This window comes from Eptesicus fuscus, chromosome 10 (assembly GCF_027574615.1).
Source record: "Eptesicus fuscus isolate TK198812 chromosome 10, DD_ASM_mEF_20220401, whole genome shotgun sequence".
NCBI lineage: Eukaryota > Metazoa > Chordata > Mammalia > Chiroptera > Vespertilionidae > Eptesicus > Eptesicus fuscus.
Genome location: NC_072482.1, coordinates 93990117 through 94010953, shown reverse-complemented (window position 1 = coordinate 94010953; position 20837 = coordinate 93990117). Strand labels below are relative to the sequence as shown.

General features: G+C 56.0%; 1 protein-coding gene across 2 annotated transcripts in view; it reads right to left on the bottom strand.

Annotated features, from left to right (window-relative positions):
* SYTL3 (synaptotagmin like 3) overlaps positions 1 to 20463 on the bottom strand; it is a 43376-nt gene extending 22913 nt beyond the window's left edge. Inside the window, exons 1-5 of one of the 2 annotated variants that reach the window (XM_054722599.1) lie at positions 20147 to 20463; positions 18233 to 18451; positions 12176 to 12240; positions 2420 to 2471; positions 1219 to 1288 (exon numbers count right to left, since the gene is read on the bottom strand). In XM_054722599.1, the coding sequence (XP_054578574.1) occupies positions 1219 to 1288; positions 2420 to 2471; positions 12176 to 12240; positions 18233 to 18451; positions 20147 to 20256 (516 nt within the window). In that variant the 5' untranslated portion in view covers positions 20257 to 20463. Of the gene's footprint in view, positions 1 to 1218; positions 1292 to 2419; positions 2472 to 12175; positions 12241 to 18232; positions 18452 to 20146 lie in introns of both variants that reach the window. The other variant, XM_054722600.1, reaches the window with a different exon arrangement.
* Between the last annotated feature and the right edge of the window lie 374 nt (positions 20464 to 20837).

The following is a 20837-nucleotide window of genomic DNA, read 5'->3' as shown; positions in this document are numbered from 1 at the left end:
ACCCATCATCCATCCATCCACCCATGCATGCATGCATCCATCTGTCCATGCATCCATCCGTCCATGCATCCATGCATCCGTCCATGCATCCATTCTTCCATCCATCCACCCATCCACCCAGTAAATATGTCCTGAGCACAGTGCTGTTCAAAGAGCTTTGGAGAATTTAAAATCTCAAGGAGAAAGTAGAGCAGGATTTTGAAGGTCATTCCAGCATCTCGGTTTGAAATAAAAGAAAAAAATGTGTATATTTTCTCTCCCCCAAATGTGTGTATCCTTCTATATATAGATATAGTTACTCCCTTGCATCCACAGGATAATAATAATGAAAATAATTAAGACCATACATCTCCATGGCACGTTAGTTTCCAAGTATGAGCACAGGCGTGGTTTTGTTCATTTCTCACATCAGTCATGGAGGCAAGTGAGATGAGTATCATTATTTCCACCTTTCAGGGGGGAACCCAGGGAGCTCCCCCAAAATCACAGGGTTAATTTCTCTGGACAGAAAGGGCCCTGGTCTACATTAGCACCTGCAAACAATCAGAAGACACACACACACACACACACACACACACACACACACACATTTCTAGAGGCACCCACTCTCCCATTCCTGTGACTCAACCTGCATCTCCCCTTAGACCCCGGAGACCCTCAGACACACTGAGCCTCCGCAGACCCCACATCCACTGGACAGAGGGGAGAGAGGCCACGAAAAGACAAAAGGAAAGAGATGGGGACAGGAGTGCAGGCGAGGACGTGGGGTGCAGGCGAGGACGTGGAGTGCAGGAGAGGATGTGGGGTGCAGGAGAGGAAGTGGGGTGAAGGTGAGGACATGGGGTGCAGGAGAGGGCGTGGGGTGCAGGCGAGGGCGTGGGGTGCAGGAGAGGACGTGGGGTGCAGGAGAGGACGTGGGGTGAAGGTGAGGACGTGGGGTGCAGGAGAGGGCGTGGGGTGCAGGCGAGGGCATGGGGTAGAAGCAGATGAGCCGGTTGTTAATACAGATGCTCCAGGGTCCCCAAAGCCTGGTGGTGGCACAGACACTGGGCAGAGCCAAGCACTCCCTGACCCCCAGTTGGCCCTCCATTATTGGCCTCATTCATGACCACTCCAGCCACAGCTGCCTCCCTCTGCCCTGGGGTTCCCCACCCAACCTCCCAGCCCCCCTCTCTCCCTGTGTCCCCCACTCTCCTCCTCCTCGGGGAGCCACATTACCCGGCCAGGGCTGCCGCTGCACCAGCTTTCACTGAGCGGAGGTGGGGTGGGCGGAACCACGGAAATGTTGCTGCTGAGGAAAAACAGGAATAAGAGCGGGTTATCAATGAGCACCCGCTAGGCTTACAAGCACACAGGTTCGTCCTCCTCCTATAATGGAAGCTCTGTCTTTGGGGGGTTTTGTGCGTTTTTTAACTTCCTCACTTTTAGCAGGTCCCCACTTGGATGTGCTGCTGGGCGCAGGGCATTGCGTCCGGGATCTGAATGTGGGAACAGCAGGTGCAGACCACGTAGGGCGGCCTGGCATGTTCCCTCCGGAGACCACACGGGCAGAAGCACCAGAAATGTCGTGGATGTAAAACTCCACCACGAGAAGAATCAGAAGCTTGTGCGACAGCATTGGGGGGAAGGGGGAGTGGAAAGTGAAAAAGGCCTGAGGTGGGAGAATCTCGTCACGGCCACAGCAGAGCTCTGGAGGGAGCGGCCGGCCACCGTCGGCGGGTGCCGGGGACCCAGGTGTGCGCACTGCCAGCCTCCCAACTGCCGCGGTTCGGAATTTTGTGTAAAGAAGCTCACATCTGCCCGGCTGGTGTGGCTCCGTGGTTGAGTATCGACCTATGAACCAGGAGGTCACAGTTTGATTCCTGGTCAGGGCTCATGCCTGGGCTGCAGGCTCGATCCCCCCGCGGGGGCGTGCAAGAGGCAGCTGATCAATAATTCTCTTTCAACATTGATGTTTCTATCTCTTCCCCTCCCTTCCTCTCTGAAATCAATAAAATATGTGTGTGTGTGTGTGTGTGTATTTATATATGTATTTAAAAAGAAGTTCACCCCGCTCAGGCCATTATTCACGTCCACCGATGTTTATTCCAAGATGTTGGAGACATGAATGATTCATAAAAGCAAAGACTCGGTTTAGAATTTCATTGAATGTGCCATCAAAAACAACACTTTGTTTCCTTAGGACATTTCAGGAGAATTTAAGAAACGGAACAGAACATTCAGGGGGAGAACACCACGCTAGCATCTAGAAGGCTTTTCATAAGGATCTGGAAATACCTCTGAATTTTTTCCAGGTACTTTATCATTAAAAAAAAAGTTACATTCCAAAGCCATGACCTCTGAAAGGCCCGAGACCTCAGCGCCCTCAGCTCCTCAGCGGGTCTGTGTTCCCGGGCGGCCGTCTGTCTACAAAACTCACCTCAGCCTCTGATAAGATTGCAAGAGCTTAGCTCCGGCGGTCTCGCATCTGCCTGGGAGAGATGCCAGCAAAGGTCAGTGTTAGTAAGGGTATAACTCCGATGACGCAAACACAAGAAGTAATACTAGTAAAGTGGCTATTTTTCTAATGTCACATCTTACGATGAAAATGTAAAATTTGGGGGGATAGCAATGCTCTAAAATTACATTGTGGTGATGGCTGCATAACTATAAATTTACTTTAAAATCATTAGATTACGCACTTAAAAGAGGTGAAATTTATGCTATATAACATATATTCCAGTAAAGCTATTGTTACACACACACATACACACATACACACACACGTGCACACATGTACACATGCACACAAAGAGACCATAATTGCTGGGAATGGCTGCTTTTATTAAAAGTTGATATTGGATTTGATTTTCTAAATCTGGAGAATTTGAAAAATAGTTCAGGCTTCCAAGCTTCTATTTGTTCTTTGGAAATATTTTATAATTGAATGACTATGTTCCCTTTAAATGTTCCTTGTTATGGAGCTTAAAGTAATCTTTTAAAAAATGCAATCTCCTTATTTCTAGCTATAGAGGCTAATAATTTCCTAAACAAGACAGCATCCAACACAGAGCTCCTTTTGTTTCCAGGAAAGGGGATTTGTGATGTATTAAGACCCCAAAATAGAGCACCGTGTGGTCAGAGTTCTGTGAACACTGTTTCCTGGCCCAGGGCGTGGGGGGAGGGGTGGCCGAAGGCAGCGTCCCTGCTCAGGGCACAGCCCCGAGGGTCCACGCTGCCCGACACCAGCCAGAGCCACCGGCCTGCCGTCCAGGAGTCCATCTAGCTCCCGTCTTGAGCGTTCGGGAGGTTTGACTCCAAAGCATGGCACGTATTCAAATCCTCTCCGCGAGACGGGAGGAAGGGCAGGTGGTGAGAGAAGCAGGATGGGCAGGGAGGCCTTTGGGAGGGGGCAGACAGCGTCTGACATTCAGTCAGCTGCCCCCTGACCCCTAGCCGATCCTGAACTGTGCAGCCTGGTCAGGGTCCTCCACTGGGCGGGCCTCAGGGTGGCACAGGCCTGCCAGCATCTCAGATGCGGAGCCACCTGCCCGCGCACATTTTCCGGGGTTCATGGTGCTGATCCTAAAAGAAGTCTGCGCCCCTCCTCCAGGGAGACACACTCCCTACGATAGAAGTCCGCGGGAGCCACCGAGAGGACAGGTCCCGGCCAGGAGCGAAAACACAGCCGCCCAGCGGCGTCACGGAGGCTGGATCAGCAGGGAGAAATGGGCAAGAGGAAGAGAAAACAGCACGTGGCTCCCGGCCGGGCCGGCCAAGCCCGGAACCCCAGGCGGTGCGCATGGAGCCTCCCGCGGTCGGTAGGGCTGTGTCACCTGCACGGCGGCTGCTCTGCCTCATCCTCGGGACCCTGGATTGTTCGTTGCAACGGCGTCCCAGGGGCACAGCCACCAGTTACAGTCTATCCCCCCCCCATGCGCTGCTATCACTCTACCACCCAAAGCCCCTCAGTGGCTCCCTACTGCCTCCTCCTAAGGTCCAAGCCCTGCACAGCATTCCTGGGCCTCTGCACCGCCTGGCCTCGCCTCTGCCGGCTTCCCCGCACCCTGCAGGCCTTGTCTTTCTGCTCCAGCAACAGAATCGCTTCTCACTGCCCTACTTGCCCTGGGCCTTGCCTACTCACTCCTACCTACCCCACTTCATCTCGGGCTAATTGCCCAGGCGTTTCTACCGCAGGCCCATATCGCAGCTTCCTCTCCCGCCGCCACATTTCTAATGACCCAACCTGAGGGCAACACTGGCCTGGAGACAGCTCTCTGCTGCCCCCTGCTGGCTACTGCAACCTTGGCCTATGAGTTGGGTGCATCCTTTCTTTTTTAATCTTTTTTTTAATATTAAAAATATTTTCATTGATTTTCGGAGAGGAAGAGAGAGGGAAAGAGAGATAGAAACATCAATGATGAGAGAGAATCACTGATCGGCTGCCTCCTGCACGCCCCCTACGGGGAATCGAGCCCACAACCTAGGCATGTACCATTGACCAGTATCGAACCCCAGACCCTTCAATCCGCAGGCCGATGCTCTAACCACTGAGCAACCCGGCTAGGATGGTGCACCCTTTCTGTAAAGGTCAACTAGTAAACATTTTAGGGTCCCTGTCATGTAGGGTCTCTGCCCCAAGTACTTAACTGCCCCGAGACAGCAGTCATGGACAATATTAAAGAGTGGTGTGTCTGGGATCTGATAAAACTGGACATTGAAACTGAGTTTCATATACTTTTTATGTCACAAATATTCTTTTGACTTTTTGACCATTTAAAAATGTGAAACCCATTTTTAGCTCACAATTACTTGGGAGCTTGTGGAATGCACACTCCTGGGCCACACCTGGGCCCACCGCGTCAGCAACTTTGAAGTGAAAATAGTTCAGAGCTGATCCCGGAACCAGGGTCCCAGAAGCCCCAGGAAACACCTCCTGTGCACAGATTGCCGGGTGCCCGGTGGTGGGGGCGGGAGGGGACAATGCCAGGGTGCAGGCCAGCGCCTACGTTCCCACCCTCTTCACGCACCACGGAGGAACCAGCCGACGGCAGGTAAGGAACTGTTTAGACACCAGGCGGAGGCCCGGTTGGGCTGACGGGTCCTAGTTTGCCGTGTCCCTGCTACTCACGGTGTGGGCCGGGGCTCTCCCCAGCACCAGGGGGCGCTCCTCAGCAATGCAGAGCCCCGGGCCCCGCCTGCAGAATCAGAACCTGGCGCTGAATTTCAGAAGCCTGCCCAGTAGCTCTGTCCGATTTGCCATTTATTTTCAGTTCCTTTCTCTTCTATTCCTCAGTTGTTCCTTACATACCATTTCCTTAAAAATTAGCACTAAATGTTTACTTTTCGTTAGCATTAAAAGAAATCACCTACTGGAGGGAAATGCTCAGAAAAGGATGCTCCTCCAGGTTCCCTAGAGACGGCTGCTGGAAGAAGGACGTCCCCTCCCCCTCCCCCCGCCCAGTCCTGCTCCGGCTTCTGGCTTCCGGTGCAGTGCCCAACTACACCTGACAGTCCTGAGGGGGACCCCACACCAGCTTGAGTATCCTCTGAAGTGCAGAACCAGGTGAATGAAACCGGGGGGGTGGGGGGGGCAATTACAGCTTCAGGACAATAACGTCTTGAATCAATCTTTGGCTCGCATATGCAAAGTGGAAAATCTCTCAAAAATTTTGACCTAAAACCCAGTAAAGAATCATGGTATCCTGTCATAAATGGTTCAGACTGGGATTCCAGAGCCTTTTAGGTATATTTTAGTCCCCAGGGAAGTTTCGAGCTCAGATAGCACGGGGCCAAACACTGCCCCAGGACGAAAGGCGCTAACACGCACAACCGTGACCCCGCAGCTGACGCCGTCTCACAGCGCAAACACAGGGAGAGGCACAGTCCTGTGGCAGGAAGTCTCTCCACGCGCGCCTGCGGCCACTGCTCCGCTAAGAGAGAAAAGTAAGTTTCCCTTTGACTGAGTTCCCTCTCCTCTATCAGCAGGGATTCTGGATGCTTCCTGTGAATAAGGATCTCTGGCCCTAACCGGTTTGGCTCAGTGGATAGAGCGTCGGCCTGCGGACTGACGGGTCCCGGGTTCAGTTCCGGTCAAGGGCATGTACCTTGGTTGCAGGCACATCCCCAGTGGGAGGTGTGCAGGAGGCAGCTGATTGATGTTTCTCTCTCATCGATGTTTCTGACTCTCTATCCCTCTCCCTTCCTCTCTGTAAAAAATCAATAAAATATATTTTAAAAAAGAATCTCTGAGGGCTGGGTGTGACCCCCCACAGAGGTACCCAAGATTGGCGGTAACTGGCCCGGGTTTGTTGACAATAGGGTATAAACTGCTATTCAGCAGCTTCTGATTTTCTCTAGAAACGGAACGTGTGTTTTAAGAGTTCTCTCTCCTAAAGATGCTAGCTATCTGTCCTTCGTCAGAGACCTGATTTGTAATATTTCCTTCCATTCCCTGGGTTCCTCTTTACTTTGTCGATAGTGTCCTTTGAGGCACAAAAGTTTTCCATTTCGATGAAGGCCCAGCTCTCTATGCGCCTTCGGTGTCATGGATAAAAAAAGAAACACAGTTTTCAAAGTCAGCGTCATCTTTCTCCCTATGCTTTCTTCTAAGAGTTTTATCGTTTTAGGTCTCTGGTGCATTTTTTAGTTAATTTTTTGTAGATGGTGGTAGGTAAAGGGTCCAATTCCATTTTTTTTTTTTTTTTACTTAGAGATACACAGTCTTCCCAGCAGCGTTTGTTGAAAAGACTGCCCCTCCCCAGTGAACGATGTTGGCACCTTTGCCGAAAATCCTTTGCTTGTGTAGCACGAGTTTTCCTGGGCTCTACGCTACTGCTTTCTAGAGAAGTCTTTTTGCCAGAGCCACGCTGGTTGACTTACAGCTCCGCAATGAGCTTCGAAATCAAGAAGTGTGAGTCCTCCAGCTTTGTGGTTCCTTTTTTTTTTTTTTTTAAATATTTTTATTGATTTCAGAGAGGAAGGGAGAGGGAGAGATAGAAACATCAATGATGAGAGAGAATCATTGATGGGCTGCCTCCTGCACGCCCCCTACTGGGGATCAAAGCCTGCAACCCAAGCATGTGCCCTGACTGGGAATCGAACCGTGACCTCCTGGTTCATAGATTGCGACGATCAACCACTGAGTCACGCCGGTGGGGCAATATTGTCACCTTTCTGCTTTTAAGCTCAAATATGAAGCAATAAAAATGTCCTGGCTGTAAAATATACGCATTTACAGCATGGAGCCAAGAGAGGGCGCTATCTCCATATGCTTAGCAAGTACCCAGGGATGAGAAGGAAGGTCTCGGTCAGGTTCCCGGGTTCCAGTGATCTAGAAAATGACCATCGTAACGGCATCAACTCCGCGACTTCCCCAGGGGCTCTCAGACTCAGTGGGTGAGAACAATTACTTGGGAGCTTGTGAAATGCACACTCCTGGGCCCCACCTGGGCCCACCGAGTCAGCAACTTTGAAGTGAAAATAGTTCAGAGCTGATCCCGGAACCAGGGTCCCAGAAGCCCCAGGAAACACCTCCTGTGCACAGATTGCCGGGTGCCCGGCGGTGGGGGGGGGAGGGGACAATGCCAGGGTGCAGGCCAGCGCCTACGTTCCCACCCTCTTCACGCACCACGGAGGAACCAGCCGACGGCAGGTAAGGAACTGTTTAGAAACAACACTCAATGTTGAAGTATAAAATCTTAGAGGGAAAAACAGTCTACAATCAGAAAGGAAATGCAGGAAAGGAGAATATTTTAAAGGCCGTATGTACCATCTCCCTGCAAAATAAGGATTTGGGGCTCAGTTTTCCTGTTTCTGAATCTTTTTAATGGTTGGAGAGTTAGCATAACAAGCTGCCACAATTCATATCGATTCTTCCTCTTTGGACTATTACTTACACCTTGCCTACTTCCAAGGGCATTTTTGGAGCAGTTATTGTAAATGGCACATGTCCAATTAGATCATTAAAATAGAGGTAAGTAAAAGCGTACCGGCATGATGATGGGATTACTGCAACTGAACTTTAAATGTAGCTCTAGGTTTCTGGATGCCAAACAAGAAAAGAACTCCAACTTTTCAGTTTTAGGTGCCTTCCAGGTGCTAATTCTGACAATGGAAACTACCACATAGAACATCACCTGTTCTATGATGTTCCTTACTTTTCCACTCACGTACTCTCTGCGCATAGCTCCCGCCCTCCCAGAACGGAAAACCTGGTTGGGACAGAGCGCCGAGAGCTGCCGGCGGCGTGGGCAGCATGCGTGTGGCATCCACGTCACCGGGCCCTAGAGCTCAGGGCTCAGCTGTGCCGATGAGTGGCCCTGGGTTATAAGCCAGTGGGGAAGGGGCTCACCACATAGCAAATGCTACTGGGAAAACTGGTGATCGGGAGAAGAAAAGTAGATCAGGCCCCTGCTGCCTGGTGAAGACTTACATGTAAATGAACTCATAAACGTTAGGAGATAAGCGTGGCTATTGTGTCTATGACGGGGTAAGGAAGAAGTCTCTAAGCATAAAAGCAAAGAAAGAAAGTCTACAGGAAAAGGTAGAATTGAGCACAAACAAGAAAAAACGTCTGCATGTCAACAAACAAAGGTGTGCGGGGCAACACACACGACTGAAAAGGGCGAAGAGACGCGACATCTGAGGAACATCTCCCGAGAGCCAGAGCGTGGGAACGTGCATCGCGACAGTTAGATGATCCACCTGAGACGACAGGGGAGCTGGGACTGTACCGAGTGCTTTCACCGTATTGGCAGCCTTGTTCGTTTTGAAGGGTAATTCCTGCTGGTGACAGGGGTGCACGTGTTCCGAGGTGGCGCTCCTAACACTTTCTTTCCTTCTGTTTCCAGAACTCTCCAGAGATGTGCTGAAGACCTCTGTCCAGGGGTGTTCACTGCACTTTATTATTATTTAATAATATTACAACCTCCCAAAAACGTAACAGCAAAACTGGAAATTCCCTAGCTATCCAAGAATAGTGATGATGATATTACATGGAGAAATATCAGAATATGTCTGTATATATAATCTGATCCCAATTATATGGACATATTGGTTTGACTCATATAAAGTTTCCTCTATTCATCATTTTTTCCTAAAAATGTACATACATACTCACAAACGTAGATGCATATATTCACCAACGAACAGAGAGGGTATCTACCAAAATGCCAACGATAATTCTCAGGGCGAAGTCACTGCACTTTTAATGTGACTTGTTACGCTTTTCTTCACTTTTCAATTTTTAACATGAATCCATATGACTTTTACATTCAGAGCAAAATCACAAATGTAATTTGAAATCGTGTTTCAAGGACTTAAGAGGGTGGCTCACACGCCCTGCCAGGGCAGTGCCCGAGCTCACACTGCCCAGAGCGGAACTTGGCAAAGCCTCACAGCCTTTCAACCAGTCATCCTTCTAAGAAGCCGCCGAGGGACACAGACAGAGATGCCGGCGTCCATCCCAGCGTCATCTGTGACATGAAAGTCCCAACATGGCCGCTCACTGACCAGAGGGCCCGACTGAATATGTGGAAGCGCATCCCTCGAGGTATTGTATGCAGCCGTCAACACATGTTGGGAAAAGTCTCAGTAGCAGGGGACACGCTTATGCTAAATTAAATTATAAGGCAAGATGGAAACCTGCAGATAGTCACACGCGGTGATTCTTGCCTCCACCCTGCAGAGAGCTGACCTGTGACCTTGGGTTGGGGCAGAAATGACAGGGGGTAAGCTCTGAAGCCAAGCTATGTCAACAGAGACAGACAAAGTAGGAGAGAGGTGACCAGGGGCTTTGGGGAGGGGCAGGGGGACAGGAGTTACCGCTTAATGGGCACAAGAGTGTCAGTGTGGGAGGATGGAAAGTTCTGGAGATGGATGGCAGTGATGGTCACACAACAGTGTGATTGCACTTAATGTCACTGAACCGTACACCTAACCATGGTTAAAATGGTGAGTTTAATGTTACATGTGTTCTACCACAATAATCATTCTTAAGGTACCTCGGTGCTCTGTCTTCTGTAGAGAGCACCTGGGAAGGCACATGGGCATTTCTTTAATTACTGTCAGCTGAATCCAGGGGCGTCGGCAAAGCCACATCCTGGAAACACGCTTTGCCAGAGGCAGGAGTGTTGTCAGCTTGACCTTCAGCTCAGGTGCCAGGGGGTGGGTTTTGTTATTTAAATCCAGCCAAGCACCAGGAACTAATAGGACTCAGGCCCACCCTAGGATGCACATAATCTCCTTTGTCTTGACTTTTAGTAAAACTTCCTGGTATTTGGGGTATAAAATCAATACGCTGTATCAGCTCTGGGTCACTGTCTCTCTGTCAGAGGGCAGTGGTCCCACCCGGCCCCAGCTTTTCCTTCCATCTGTGTCTGTCTCTTTCTTTCATTTTCTCAATCCCTAGCAGCCCCTACTCAGGAACCGGACCGCTCTCTAGCCGTGCTGGACGCGGAAAAGAGAGAACCCTCCATAGTCTTCGTCTCTCTAGGATCATCAGCTGGAAGCCAGCGCCTGGCTGAGGGGGTTCGCAACCCTGTGGCGGGGTCCAGGCGGGAGGAGCCCGGCGCCTGCCAGCAGCACTGATGGGCAGGTGTGTGCCTGAGCCCCAAGGAAGCCGCCCCTGCAGCCCAGGCCAGCCTTCCGCTGAAGACAGACCGCATGAAATAATAATGCTATCTAAGCCACCACGTGCTTCCGGCAAAAGACAAGAACGCACAGAAGGAAGCCCGGGTTCGAGGGTCTGACACCCTTCGTGGTGTAAACCATCACCTTGCTTTCTGCCGCTGCTTAGGATGCGGGGCTAAGAGGGCCGCGCCCACGCCTTCACAACAAGAGCATGAGACGCTGCGTGCGCGATGCCAGCTTTCCCGCTGCCACTGCGCTGCGGGTTCTGCTGGGGGCCGGGAGGGGGGTGGTGGGGGGGGTGAGAGCCCGAGTCCACAGCGGGAACTTGAGGAGGAAACACCGCAGCCGCCCGGCCTCCGCCCAGAAACAGGCCTGCAGTACATCTGGGGGCGCACGTTCCTGGGCGGGGAGCAGTTAAAGGAAAAGTGCCGAGCAGGCTGCTTGGGGCCAGGAGAGAGGACAGCAGCGGAAAAGGGCCGAGAACCCCTGGGCTGGAGGGACTCAGACACTTGCGGGGCCGGCCGCTCGGATCCCATTAGAGCTGTACTTCCCCCGGTTTCTAACTCCCGCAGAAACGTCCTGTGGTCTTGATGAGAAGAGTCGGGAATGGAACCCGGGGAGACCGTCACGCAGACGAAACAAGCCGTGCGCGGGGCCTTATCGGACCGGCCTTCGCCTGACCACGCACTGCGGTGGCTGCTAAAGAGCTTATTTCTCTCCCTCAAACCATCACTTTTCCAGGAAAAAAAGAAAAAGTGTTTCCAGCAACCCCGCTCCCGCTGGGTCAGTCGGGCTCGGCGGTGACAGCGCAGGGGGCGCCCACCGCTCAGCCCTGCGCACGGGTGATGCCCGGGCCGCGGCCCACCCTGTAGGCGCTCTTGTCTGCCCGCCGCCTCCCCCGGCCCGGCACCTCCGTGACCAGGGCACTGCCAGTTCTCACACGGGTTTGGGTCCCAGCTCCTGCTCACACCTCACGTCCACTTTGCGACCCCTTTAGGAGCCACGCCTGGTCCATAAGACAGACCAAGTACCCCTCCCACCCCATGGCCGTGGCCGGCGGCTTCATAACCATCGGCGTCCGCTCGGTTCTACCCCCACCCACACGCAGGGTCTTTGGTTATTCACGCAATCACGTCAATCGAGGTTTTGTTTCCTGAACGGGGCTGTGTGCTCGGGTGCGAGGGGCTAACGGGACTTCAAAGCGCAGGTCCTGCGTGTGGAGGGAGCGAGGAGAGCGCACACACATGGACCCGACGGAAGGCGCGTCCAGCGATTCGGGGGACACGCACGCAGGAGGGAGACCTGGCTCCCGGGAGCTGGGCGTCAGGGAGACTTGGGGACGTGGGGTAGAGAGGCAAACCCCGCCATCCAAGGTGGGCACGGGGGGCGGGGGGGGCGGGGGGCGGGGGGCAGGGGCAGGAAACCGCGAGCAGGAGCACCAGGAGGACGGGTGATGATGTCACCTCGCCCTGTGAAGCTGTTTCTATTCAATAGCTTTACACCGAATATTTTAAAACGAGGAATTTATCATTTTTAACTTAGTGAAGATTTTGAGAGCATTTACCTTCCGTTGGAAATTTCTTGGCCCGTTCCTCAAAGAACCATTCTCCGGTTTTGATCCTCACGTTTCTGAAAAGCAAGCAGAAAGGAGCGCCGGCTGGGGAAGTGGGGCCCTCACGGGGCGGGGGGGGCGGGGGGGCATCACGCAGTGTTAGTCTTCCCAGGGACCTCGGGGTTCAACCTGCGGCCCAGCCCCTCCCTCTGCAGCTCCCAGAGGGCTCAGCGTGTGACCAGGTGGCAGCAGGGCGGGGAGTCCCTGCTTGGGCGTGTTTTACCTTCTATGTCATATGTACATGTAACGCGTACACCTCCACCTATGCCCGGGCCTAACACACGGTAAGCACTTGTGTTTTCTGAATAAGTGTACAAGGGAAACAAAATTGCCAGCAAAATAATCAGTTTGATCGAGTATACAGATGTATTATAAAGTTGCACACCTGAAATTTATATAATGTATTGACCAACGTTGCCCCAAATAATTAATTTTAAAAAATCCAAGAGCCCTGGCCAGCCCTGTTTGGTGGTTAGAACACTGGCCTGCACACTGAAGGGTCACAGGTTTGATTCCTGGTCAAGGGCACGTGCCTGGGTTGCAGGCTCGATCCCTGGTCCCCCGTTGGGGCGCAGGTGAGAGGCAACCAATCTGTGTCTCTCTCATATCGATATTCCCCCCCCATCTCCTTCCCTCCCTTCCACTCTCTCTCAAAATCAATGGGGAAAATATCCTTGGGTGAGGAAGGAAGGAAGGAAGGAAGGAAGGGAGAGAGGAAGGAAGAGAGGGAGGGAGGGAGGGGTTAAAGAAGGGAAGAAGGAAAGAAGGAGAGGAGAGGAGAGGAGAGGAGAGGGGAGGGGAGGGGAGGGGAGGGGAGGGGAGGGGAGGGGAGGGGAGGGGAGGGGAGGGGAGGGGAGGAGAGGAGAGAATGTATCCCGTTTATGGCGGGAAGCAACAGCATGAGGATACACTAGGAAAAGCATTCAATGCGGCCTCTTTGCCGGGAGGCGGATCACCCAGAGGTCACTCCCTCGCTCAGGGTGACCCTGAGTTACCACACATTGACCAGAGCCCACAGAGAAGGCCCTGGGGGCCCTGCGGTCCGGACGTGGGGTCACTGTGCTTCGATGGCCACTCGGGGGCCTGGGCCTCGCGGACCACCTGAGCCCGGGGAGCGGCTCCGCCGGCTGGCCTGCAGCTGCTCCAGTCTGGGCCGCACGGGGGGGGGGGGGGGGGGGGGGGGGGGGGGGGTGCGCACGGGGAGCCGCTGATGTGCTGACTGCCGGGAACTCACGCCCCAGGTGTGTTGAACTCGGACAGTTTCCAAATTTCTGGAGGAACCACCTTCCACCTCACAGAGCCCGAAAGGGCAGAGCTGATCACACATTTGAGGATGTGAAGAGGCAAACGCACAGAAGCCGGCGTGGCTCACACCGTGACACCATGTGCCCACACTCGCCCACTCCTCGCTCCCGGAAGAAACGCGAACGCTGGACGCGCGGCCGGCTCTCTTCTGTGCGGCGCGCACTGAAAGCAGCTCTCCTGCGACCCTTTCAGGCGCTCTACGGACACGATGGCTCTCCAGGGGAGGCTTATCAATGCTGCTGCTGTGGCCTGAGACAGGTGAGCAGCCCTCGCGCCTCTGTCCTCGCCGGGGCGCAGGGGAAGCCAGTCCCAGGAGCCGAAGGGGGGTTCCTCTTTCACCCCGACGGCTGCCCAGGATGTGTCCACGAAGCTCCTCCGAACCGTTTCTGAGCGCAGCAGCGGGCTAAGCCGTTACCTTCCCGAACAGAACCATGCCTTGCTTCCTTAAAACTTCCCACGTCCATCAGTAAGTACACAAGGGTTAAGTAAGAACTGGGGGGAGAGGGGCAGCAGACAGAGGGCCGGGGCCCGAGTTCTTTCGGGGTCTGCCTGTCCACTAACTGCATTCGGGTCACTGTCGTCATGACCAGCGAGCGCCGGTGCGCAGACGCCCCCAATCAGCTCCTGGGGGGCCCCCCTCCACGTCCGCGCCCCGAGCTCTGCTGCTGCCGTCACTGCCTGAGCCCATGCGGAGCAGCTGCTGAAAGCGCTCTGCAAACTGCAGCACACAGACGCTCCCCGGCACCACGGACGGACGGACGGACGGACGGCCCCGAGCCGGTCTGACCCGGCCCTGGCCGCAGGCAGGGAGCCGCACGGCCTGCCGGAGCGCGTGCACTGGCACCCAGGTTAGTCACAGTGAAGGAGGCGCCGCTGTCCCTGCTCCTGCCCCAGAGACGCCAGCGTGTGTCCCTGGAGTGGCACCGCCCAACGGGCCGAGGTGCAAACTGCTCTGTGCGGTCAGGCTCCTCGAGCGGCTAACGCGGCCATTCCATGGGGCCTGCGCTCGCCCAGCGCCCTGACGGCACAGCAGCCTCCGGCCCGGCCCGTCAGACCGGCCCGCGGCCAGACTCCCGGGAGGAGCTCACTGTGAACCGGAGACCCACCAGCTGCTCCGCCAGCCTGTCCAGCTGCTGCGAGTCCAGCTAACGCGGTCCCGCGTGCGTCCCGCAAAAACCTTCTCCTTCTTGCATCCGCGATGGCTTTTACTTACAAAGCGTCAGTGCGGCTCCCGCCCCAGCCCGGCCGATCTGATTTCAGCGCTCTCACAGGAAGACAGACTGATGGCGGCGATTAAATCCTAGGTAACCGGGAGCGGAGCGAGAACGTGGAGACGAAGATAAGGAAACGGCTTTATGGCTGCCACCACCGCTTCGTGCGAAGCATTGATAACGCTCCTCCACTTGACCTCGGACAGGAGACGGAGCCCCGCCGGGTCCTGCTGGGCGCGACAGTCACAGCCCCCGGCACGATGGAGGCCGTGGCCGGGCCAGGAAAGACGTGTGGGTTGGGCAGTGGGTGAAGGTCCCCACGTGGGCACCTGGGACCCTGAGGGACCAGGTGGGACCAGCCCCGGGGGAGCCCGAGACAGAGCCCTGAGGCTGCCGCGCATCCTGCCCTCGGACCCGCGGCCGCTCACACACTTGGCCCGGCAGCCACGGGAAGTGGGAGAGCCCTGGGTGTGGGCGCAGGGAGGGGCGGGCGCTGTGGCCCATCGGAGGACCCACGCGCCGTGTCCACATTGCGATGCCAAGGACTGGGCAGTGCCCGGCCCACGAATCAAGGCCCTGGGCTGTCGCAGCCTGCCGGCCACGGGGGTGTGGAGCCCTCGTTTCTCCCCCATAACTAATCCCCCCCCTCCTGCTTGGCTGAACTGCCTGCCACATTCTCTCTCTTTTCTTACGTTTTTATTGATTTCAGAGAGGAAGAGAGAGGGAAAGACAGAAACATCAATGATAAGAGAGAATCATGGATCAGCTGCCTCCTGCGCACCCCCCACTGAGGATCGAGCCCGCAACCCGGGCGTGTGCCCTGACTGGGACTCGAACCATGACCTCCTGGTGCATAGGTCGGTGCTCAGCCACTGAGCAGGCCGGCCGGCTGTCTGTCGTCTCTACCGCCACCAGCCTCATCGCCTCACGCCTGGTTTCACTACAAGGACTTCCACGTGGCCGTTACCTTATCTCCCCCTCCCATCTCCCCCTCCCAGTCCGCCGGCCCCCACAGCCCCTTCTCCTGGGTTTCCTCCGGCAAAGCCCTATGTCTCCGGGCCCAGCGCTCCGGGCGGCTCTGAAGGCCCTGCCCTCACGGGGGAGCGCCCAGCAGACAGGAGGGCGGGGGCGAGAGGGGGTGGGACCCGGGACCAGGTTCTAGTCTTTCTGATCTCATGGCCTAAGGCCAACTATCCGGGGTCTCCAAGCCTCTGAGCCTGGAAGACAGGATAACAGCAGGGGCTGCCCCAGACGACCGCCTCAAGGTTTAAGTAAGACATTCGGTGCCAAGGAGTGCTTCGCCCGCCCTCGCAGTGGGGAGCAGTCCTTGCCGCCCCCGGGCTGTTTCCGCTCCCTCCCCCTGTCCCTCCTCCCGCCTCTCCCAGCCCGCCTCTCCCAGCAGCGCTGCCACCAGGGATGCCCTGGGGTCCCCGGAGGACACTGCCCTGAAGGCAGAGCCCTCGCTGCTTGGACACCCTGGCCCAGGCCGGCACCGGCTGCAGCACCTGCGAGCTGGGTCTGCTGCTGCTGCTTTTTAACTGCCACCCAGAGCTTCTCCTTTCTTGGTTTTAAACCGCGATGTCCCTCGTCCTGTGCCCACTGGTTCCCGGGGAGCAGGTCTCAGGCGGAGGAAGGAGCAGGCAGAGGGACGGATGGGGCTCCAACCCTCTCCAGGCCCCAGTCCAGTTACGAAGGTAAACGTTCTAACGGTTTCCCAGGCCTTCTCTCGGTGTGGCCATGCCCTGGCCGGCGTGGCCCAGTGGTTAGAGTGCCTTCCCGGGCACCAAAGGGCTGTGGGTTTGATTCCCAGTCAGGGCACATACCCGGGTTGCAGGTTGTGGCAACGGATCGATGTTTCTCTCTCACATCGATGCTTCTCTTTCTCTCTTCCTCTCCCGTCCTCTCTCTCTAGAATTACTGAAAAGCACAGCCTCAGGTGAGGATTAAAATAAAAAGAGGACAGCAGCCCAGAGTGGACCGGCCGGAGCGAGAACAGAGGGTTTTGAAGAAAGGAGCAGGGAGAAAGGGGAGCACGGATATTAGAAATCGGTCCGGGACCTGTGTCGGCTCACACAGGGCAGTGCAACTACCTTAGGTATTTTGGAAACATCGTTATTTCAGAAGAAGGAAGCTGGGGTTATAGAAATCACGCCGGGTGTCTTAGAGGGCAGAGTTTCAACACCCAGGGCCCGACGCCGGGGCAGAGATCTCCACCCGGCCAGCGCCTGGGAGGCCGCCTCAGCCGCCCCCCCCCCCCCGCCCCCGTTTCGACTTTTTGCTCTTAGTTCACTATTAGGAGAAAGTTGCTGAAGAACGTAATGCCTTCCCACGCAATGTTTATCACTAGACCCCAAATATATATGGTTGATAAAACAGGAAGAGCGTTCCATCTTCCGAGACATTTCTGGATTGAATGTCACCCCCCTGAGAGCCCAGACCTGCACGAGCGAGCACAGGTGGGCCGGCGGCTCGGTGATTCTGCTTTTTCCTCTCAAGCCGAGGAAAGCCCCAGGGCTGGGCTCCCCCAAACCCAGGAAGCCTGAGATGGGGAGGCAGTCTGGTAGGAGGCGGTGCTGGAGACGGAAGGTGGGCCGCTCCGACCACGGACATCGGACATCGGGTGGGACGGGCGTGGGACAGGACGGCTGCCCTTTTCTCTGGGTGAGCGGCTGAAATCATCAGGCCGTGCGAAGGGACCGGGCATTTAGGGAGGTTCACGCCAGGGCGCCCAACAAGCAGCCCTCCTGCGTGAGGGGAGAGGGAATCGGCCGCCACGTTCACACTGAGCGAGGGCTGGGCTGTCGGGCCCTCGCCCTCGGCAGCGATGCCTCCAGCCCTGGTTCGCAGAGACCCGCTCCCTTCCCCAGGCCGCGCCGGCCGGTGCACGCTGCCCCCCGCCACCAGAAACACACCCCCTTGGGGTGCAAGGACCCACGACCAGCCCATTCTTGCTTTGAACAGTGGGAGCCCAAACCCAGTATGTTGTTGACCATTTTCAAAATGGATAGTTCAAAAATACCAATTCCAGGATTAAAAAAAGGTTTAAAACCTCACAACACCAAAAGGTTAAAATAAATTAGATTCAGTCTATCACCAATGGAAAGCATACCCATTTCTTTTCTTTTTTTTTTTTTTTTTGTTAATCCTCACCGGAAGATATGTTTTTAGTGATGAGAGAGAGAGAGAGAGAGAGAGAGAGAGAGAGAGAGAGAGAGAGAGAGAGAAACATGGATGGGTTGCCTCCTTATGAGCCCCAACTGGGGATCAAATCTGTAACCTCGGTGTGTGCCCTGACAGGGATTCGAACCCACAGCCGTTCCGGGCACGGGACAGCACTCCAATGAGCCGAGCCACCCGCCAGGGCCATACAATGATTTTGAATTTCAGTGACCTCCAAGTCTCAGAAGTTCGCCCCGGGGTAGGCCCTCTGCAAACATTCGGCCCCGGAACTTGAGGCTGGTCTCCCCACCGCCCAGAACGCCCGCATGCTCACCTGCCCTCGTAGCACACGGTGCACCTCCAGAGGCGGGTGCTGCTCAGGAACACGCGGCACGCGGAGCACACGCAGTGGCTGCAGCCCTGGCACACGGCGCCCCGGTTCAGCAGCAGCCCCAGCGCGCTCCGGCAGCGGGCGCACGCCTTCTCCGGGGGCCCCCGGCCCGCGCTCTGCCCGCCTTTCCAGCGCAGGCGCTGCAGGTGCGCCTTCAGTTTCCTGCGGCCCGGAGAGTTCAATCAGATCCCGCGGGGTGGGCGGCAGAGGCCAGACCCCTCCCCGCACCAGCAGGGGCTTGTCCCCCACGCCCTGGGCCCCTCCGTGGCCCATCAGAAGGCACAGAGGGTTCTCCGCTGTGAAACAGGGACGGGAGAACCTTACCCCGGGGCTGCTGGGAGGGTGAAGGGCAAAGCATGAGCTAGAGGCCTGGCACGGAGGAGTTAGCTGCGCATTGTCTGGGTCACCCCTTGGTGCCCAAAGGGCATTGAAGTGATAGGCAAGGCCAGGGAGAGAGGAGGAAGAGTGAAACACAGACTATGACATCCAGTCTAACGGGCCAGGCACGGAAGCCCTGTGCCATCCCCCTGCCTGCCGGCTACTGTCCTTAGTGCCCGTGAGAGGGCTTAACTGATGCTCTGCTCCGACACTCGGTTTCCGGTGGCCAAGCCCCCCAGCAGCAGCCCTGGGGCAAAGGGCTATCTCGTGGGACCCAACCACGGGCCCTTCACCAGGACCCTCTTTCTGAAGTGTCCTGTGACCTGCTCTTAGAAGAGAGAAGCCAGTTCCAGGAACAAGCGTACACCCCCCTTCAGGCTCTCCCCGGAATCGGGGTCCCCGGGTCCTCGCTCTTTGTTGATAAAGAACAATGCTCTAAACCAGCGGTCGCCCACGGGTGGTCCGTGAGGTCCGAAAGGTTGGCAACCGCTGCTCTAAACCACTAAACCACGGAGAGGTCTTCCCCCATCGAAGGCTCCCCTGTGCTCAGCCTGCGACAGTTCTTACTGGAAGGAAGTGGGAGTCCATTAGAGAGTCTGGGGATGGCAGGTGAGGACGGACCAAGACCACCGCTCCTTCCAGGTGGCCAGGAAGTCTCCCTCATCCCTCGAGCACGCGGCGTCCGCAGGTGTGCGCTGGGCGTGTGTGTTCCTTGGCAGACCCGGGGGCCAGCCCGGCCCGCGCCCAGCCCGTCACTGCCCGCCTAGGCCTCACGCCCACAGCCGTGGACGGACCAGCCCCACTCGAAGGTGGGGCTTGCCAGCTGACGATGGACGCGGCTCTGAAGCACCCCAGCTCCGCTTCATTAGCTGTGACCTGACGGCAAACAGCTGTGCAAAGACGGAGGCGGAAAGGAAAGACGCTCCCCGTGGGCAAACCGGCCGGGAACAGGCCGAGCAGGTTCCTGTTTCACTCCTCCTCCTCGGAAGCCAAAGTGAGAAGAAAAAAAAAGAAAAAAAGAAAAGAAAAAGAAAAACAATAGAAGAAGAAAAGAAAGAAGAAAAGACAGGAATGGATTCCAGTAAATTTGCTGTTTCTAAGCTGCTTCCTTCCTTTGTGCCTTCAGGGGCCACGAAAAATAATTTAGGAAAACCTTTCATCAGAGGGCTTGCCCCGGGGGGGGGGGGGGGTGCTGGAAGCCTGCCAGCTTCCCTAGGGTTATTCCTGCAAAGTAGGCAGATGTGTCCCCCAAAAAGGCACCATTCCAAGTGAATAACAAAAGCAGCCGCCGTGTCCCGCCCACCGCCCACTGCCCACCACCCACCGCCCGCCGCCCGCCGCCCACCGCCCACCGCCCGCCTTGGGGCGCTTGTCAGACAGAGGATGCAGGCGAGCGAGGAGCCATATGCCAAGCTCCCCGGGGGCAGCTCCCAGCAGGAAAAGCCACAGCCCCAAGGACCCCCATCCAGGGACGCCTACCGGACCCTCTCCTCCTCGATGCTCTGCACCGCCCGGTCCCGGTGCAGCACCCGGAGGATGGCCTCCCGCTCCGGCTCCGGCAGGGCGTGCAGACTGGCTTCTCGGGCCATTTCGCTGTCGATTCTTGGACCAGGGTGGCGTTTCACTGCTCGGCCAGCTCCCTGTCACATCCAGCAGCCCCACGTTCTGGAAAGCGCTCCCGCTCCTGATCCCTGGCGCCCGCGCTGCCGTGGCTCTGCTTCTCCCTCTTTAACTGTCCGCACTCCTCCTCGGCCACCGGGCTCTCACCCGGTCCCGCCCGTCCGAGACCAGAGCGTGTCTTCTGAGGTCCTGCCAGCGGGCTCTGAGCGGGCCGGGCCCAGCACACAGATAACTTCTGCGAAGCAGATGCGATCTCCACTCTGAGGGGTTGAGCTAGCAGCAGGGAGGCTGTCAGTGACTCAGAGGCGAACTGTCCCTTCAAACTTCTGCCGGTGGCCAGGAAGGAGGCGGACAGCCCGCGGCTCAGCGCCTGGGAAGAGAATAAAAGGGTCAGGGCGCCCGGCCCGCAGCCCCGCAGCCCCGCAGCCTCGCCTCGGCCCTGGCGGCATCGGGAGATTTTAAAGTTTACTAAGTTGGCCTTGGGTTTCTAAAGGCCTCCAACTCCCAAACTTGACTTTTTCTAGTCTGACTGCCGCCTCTTCAGCGATCA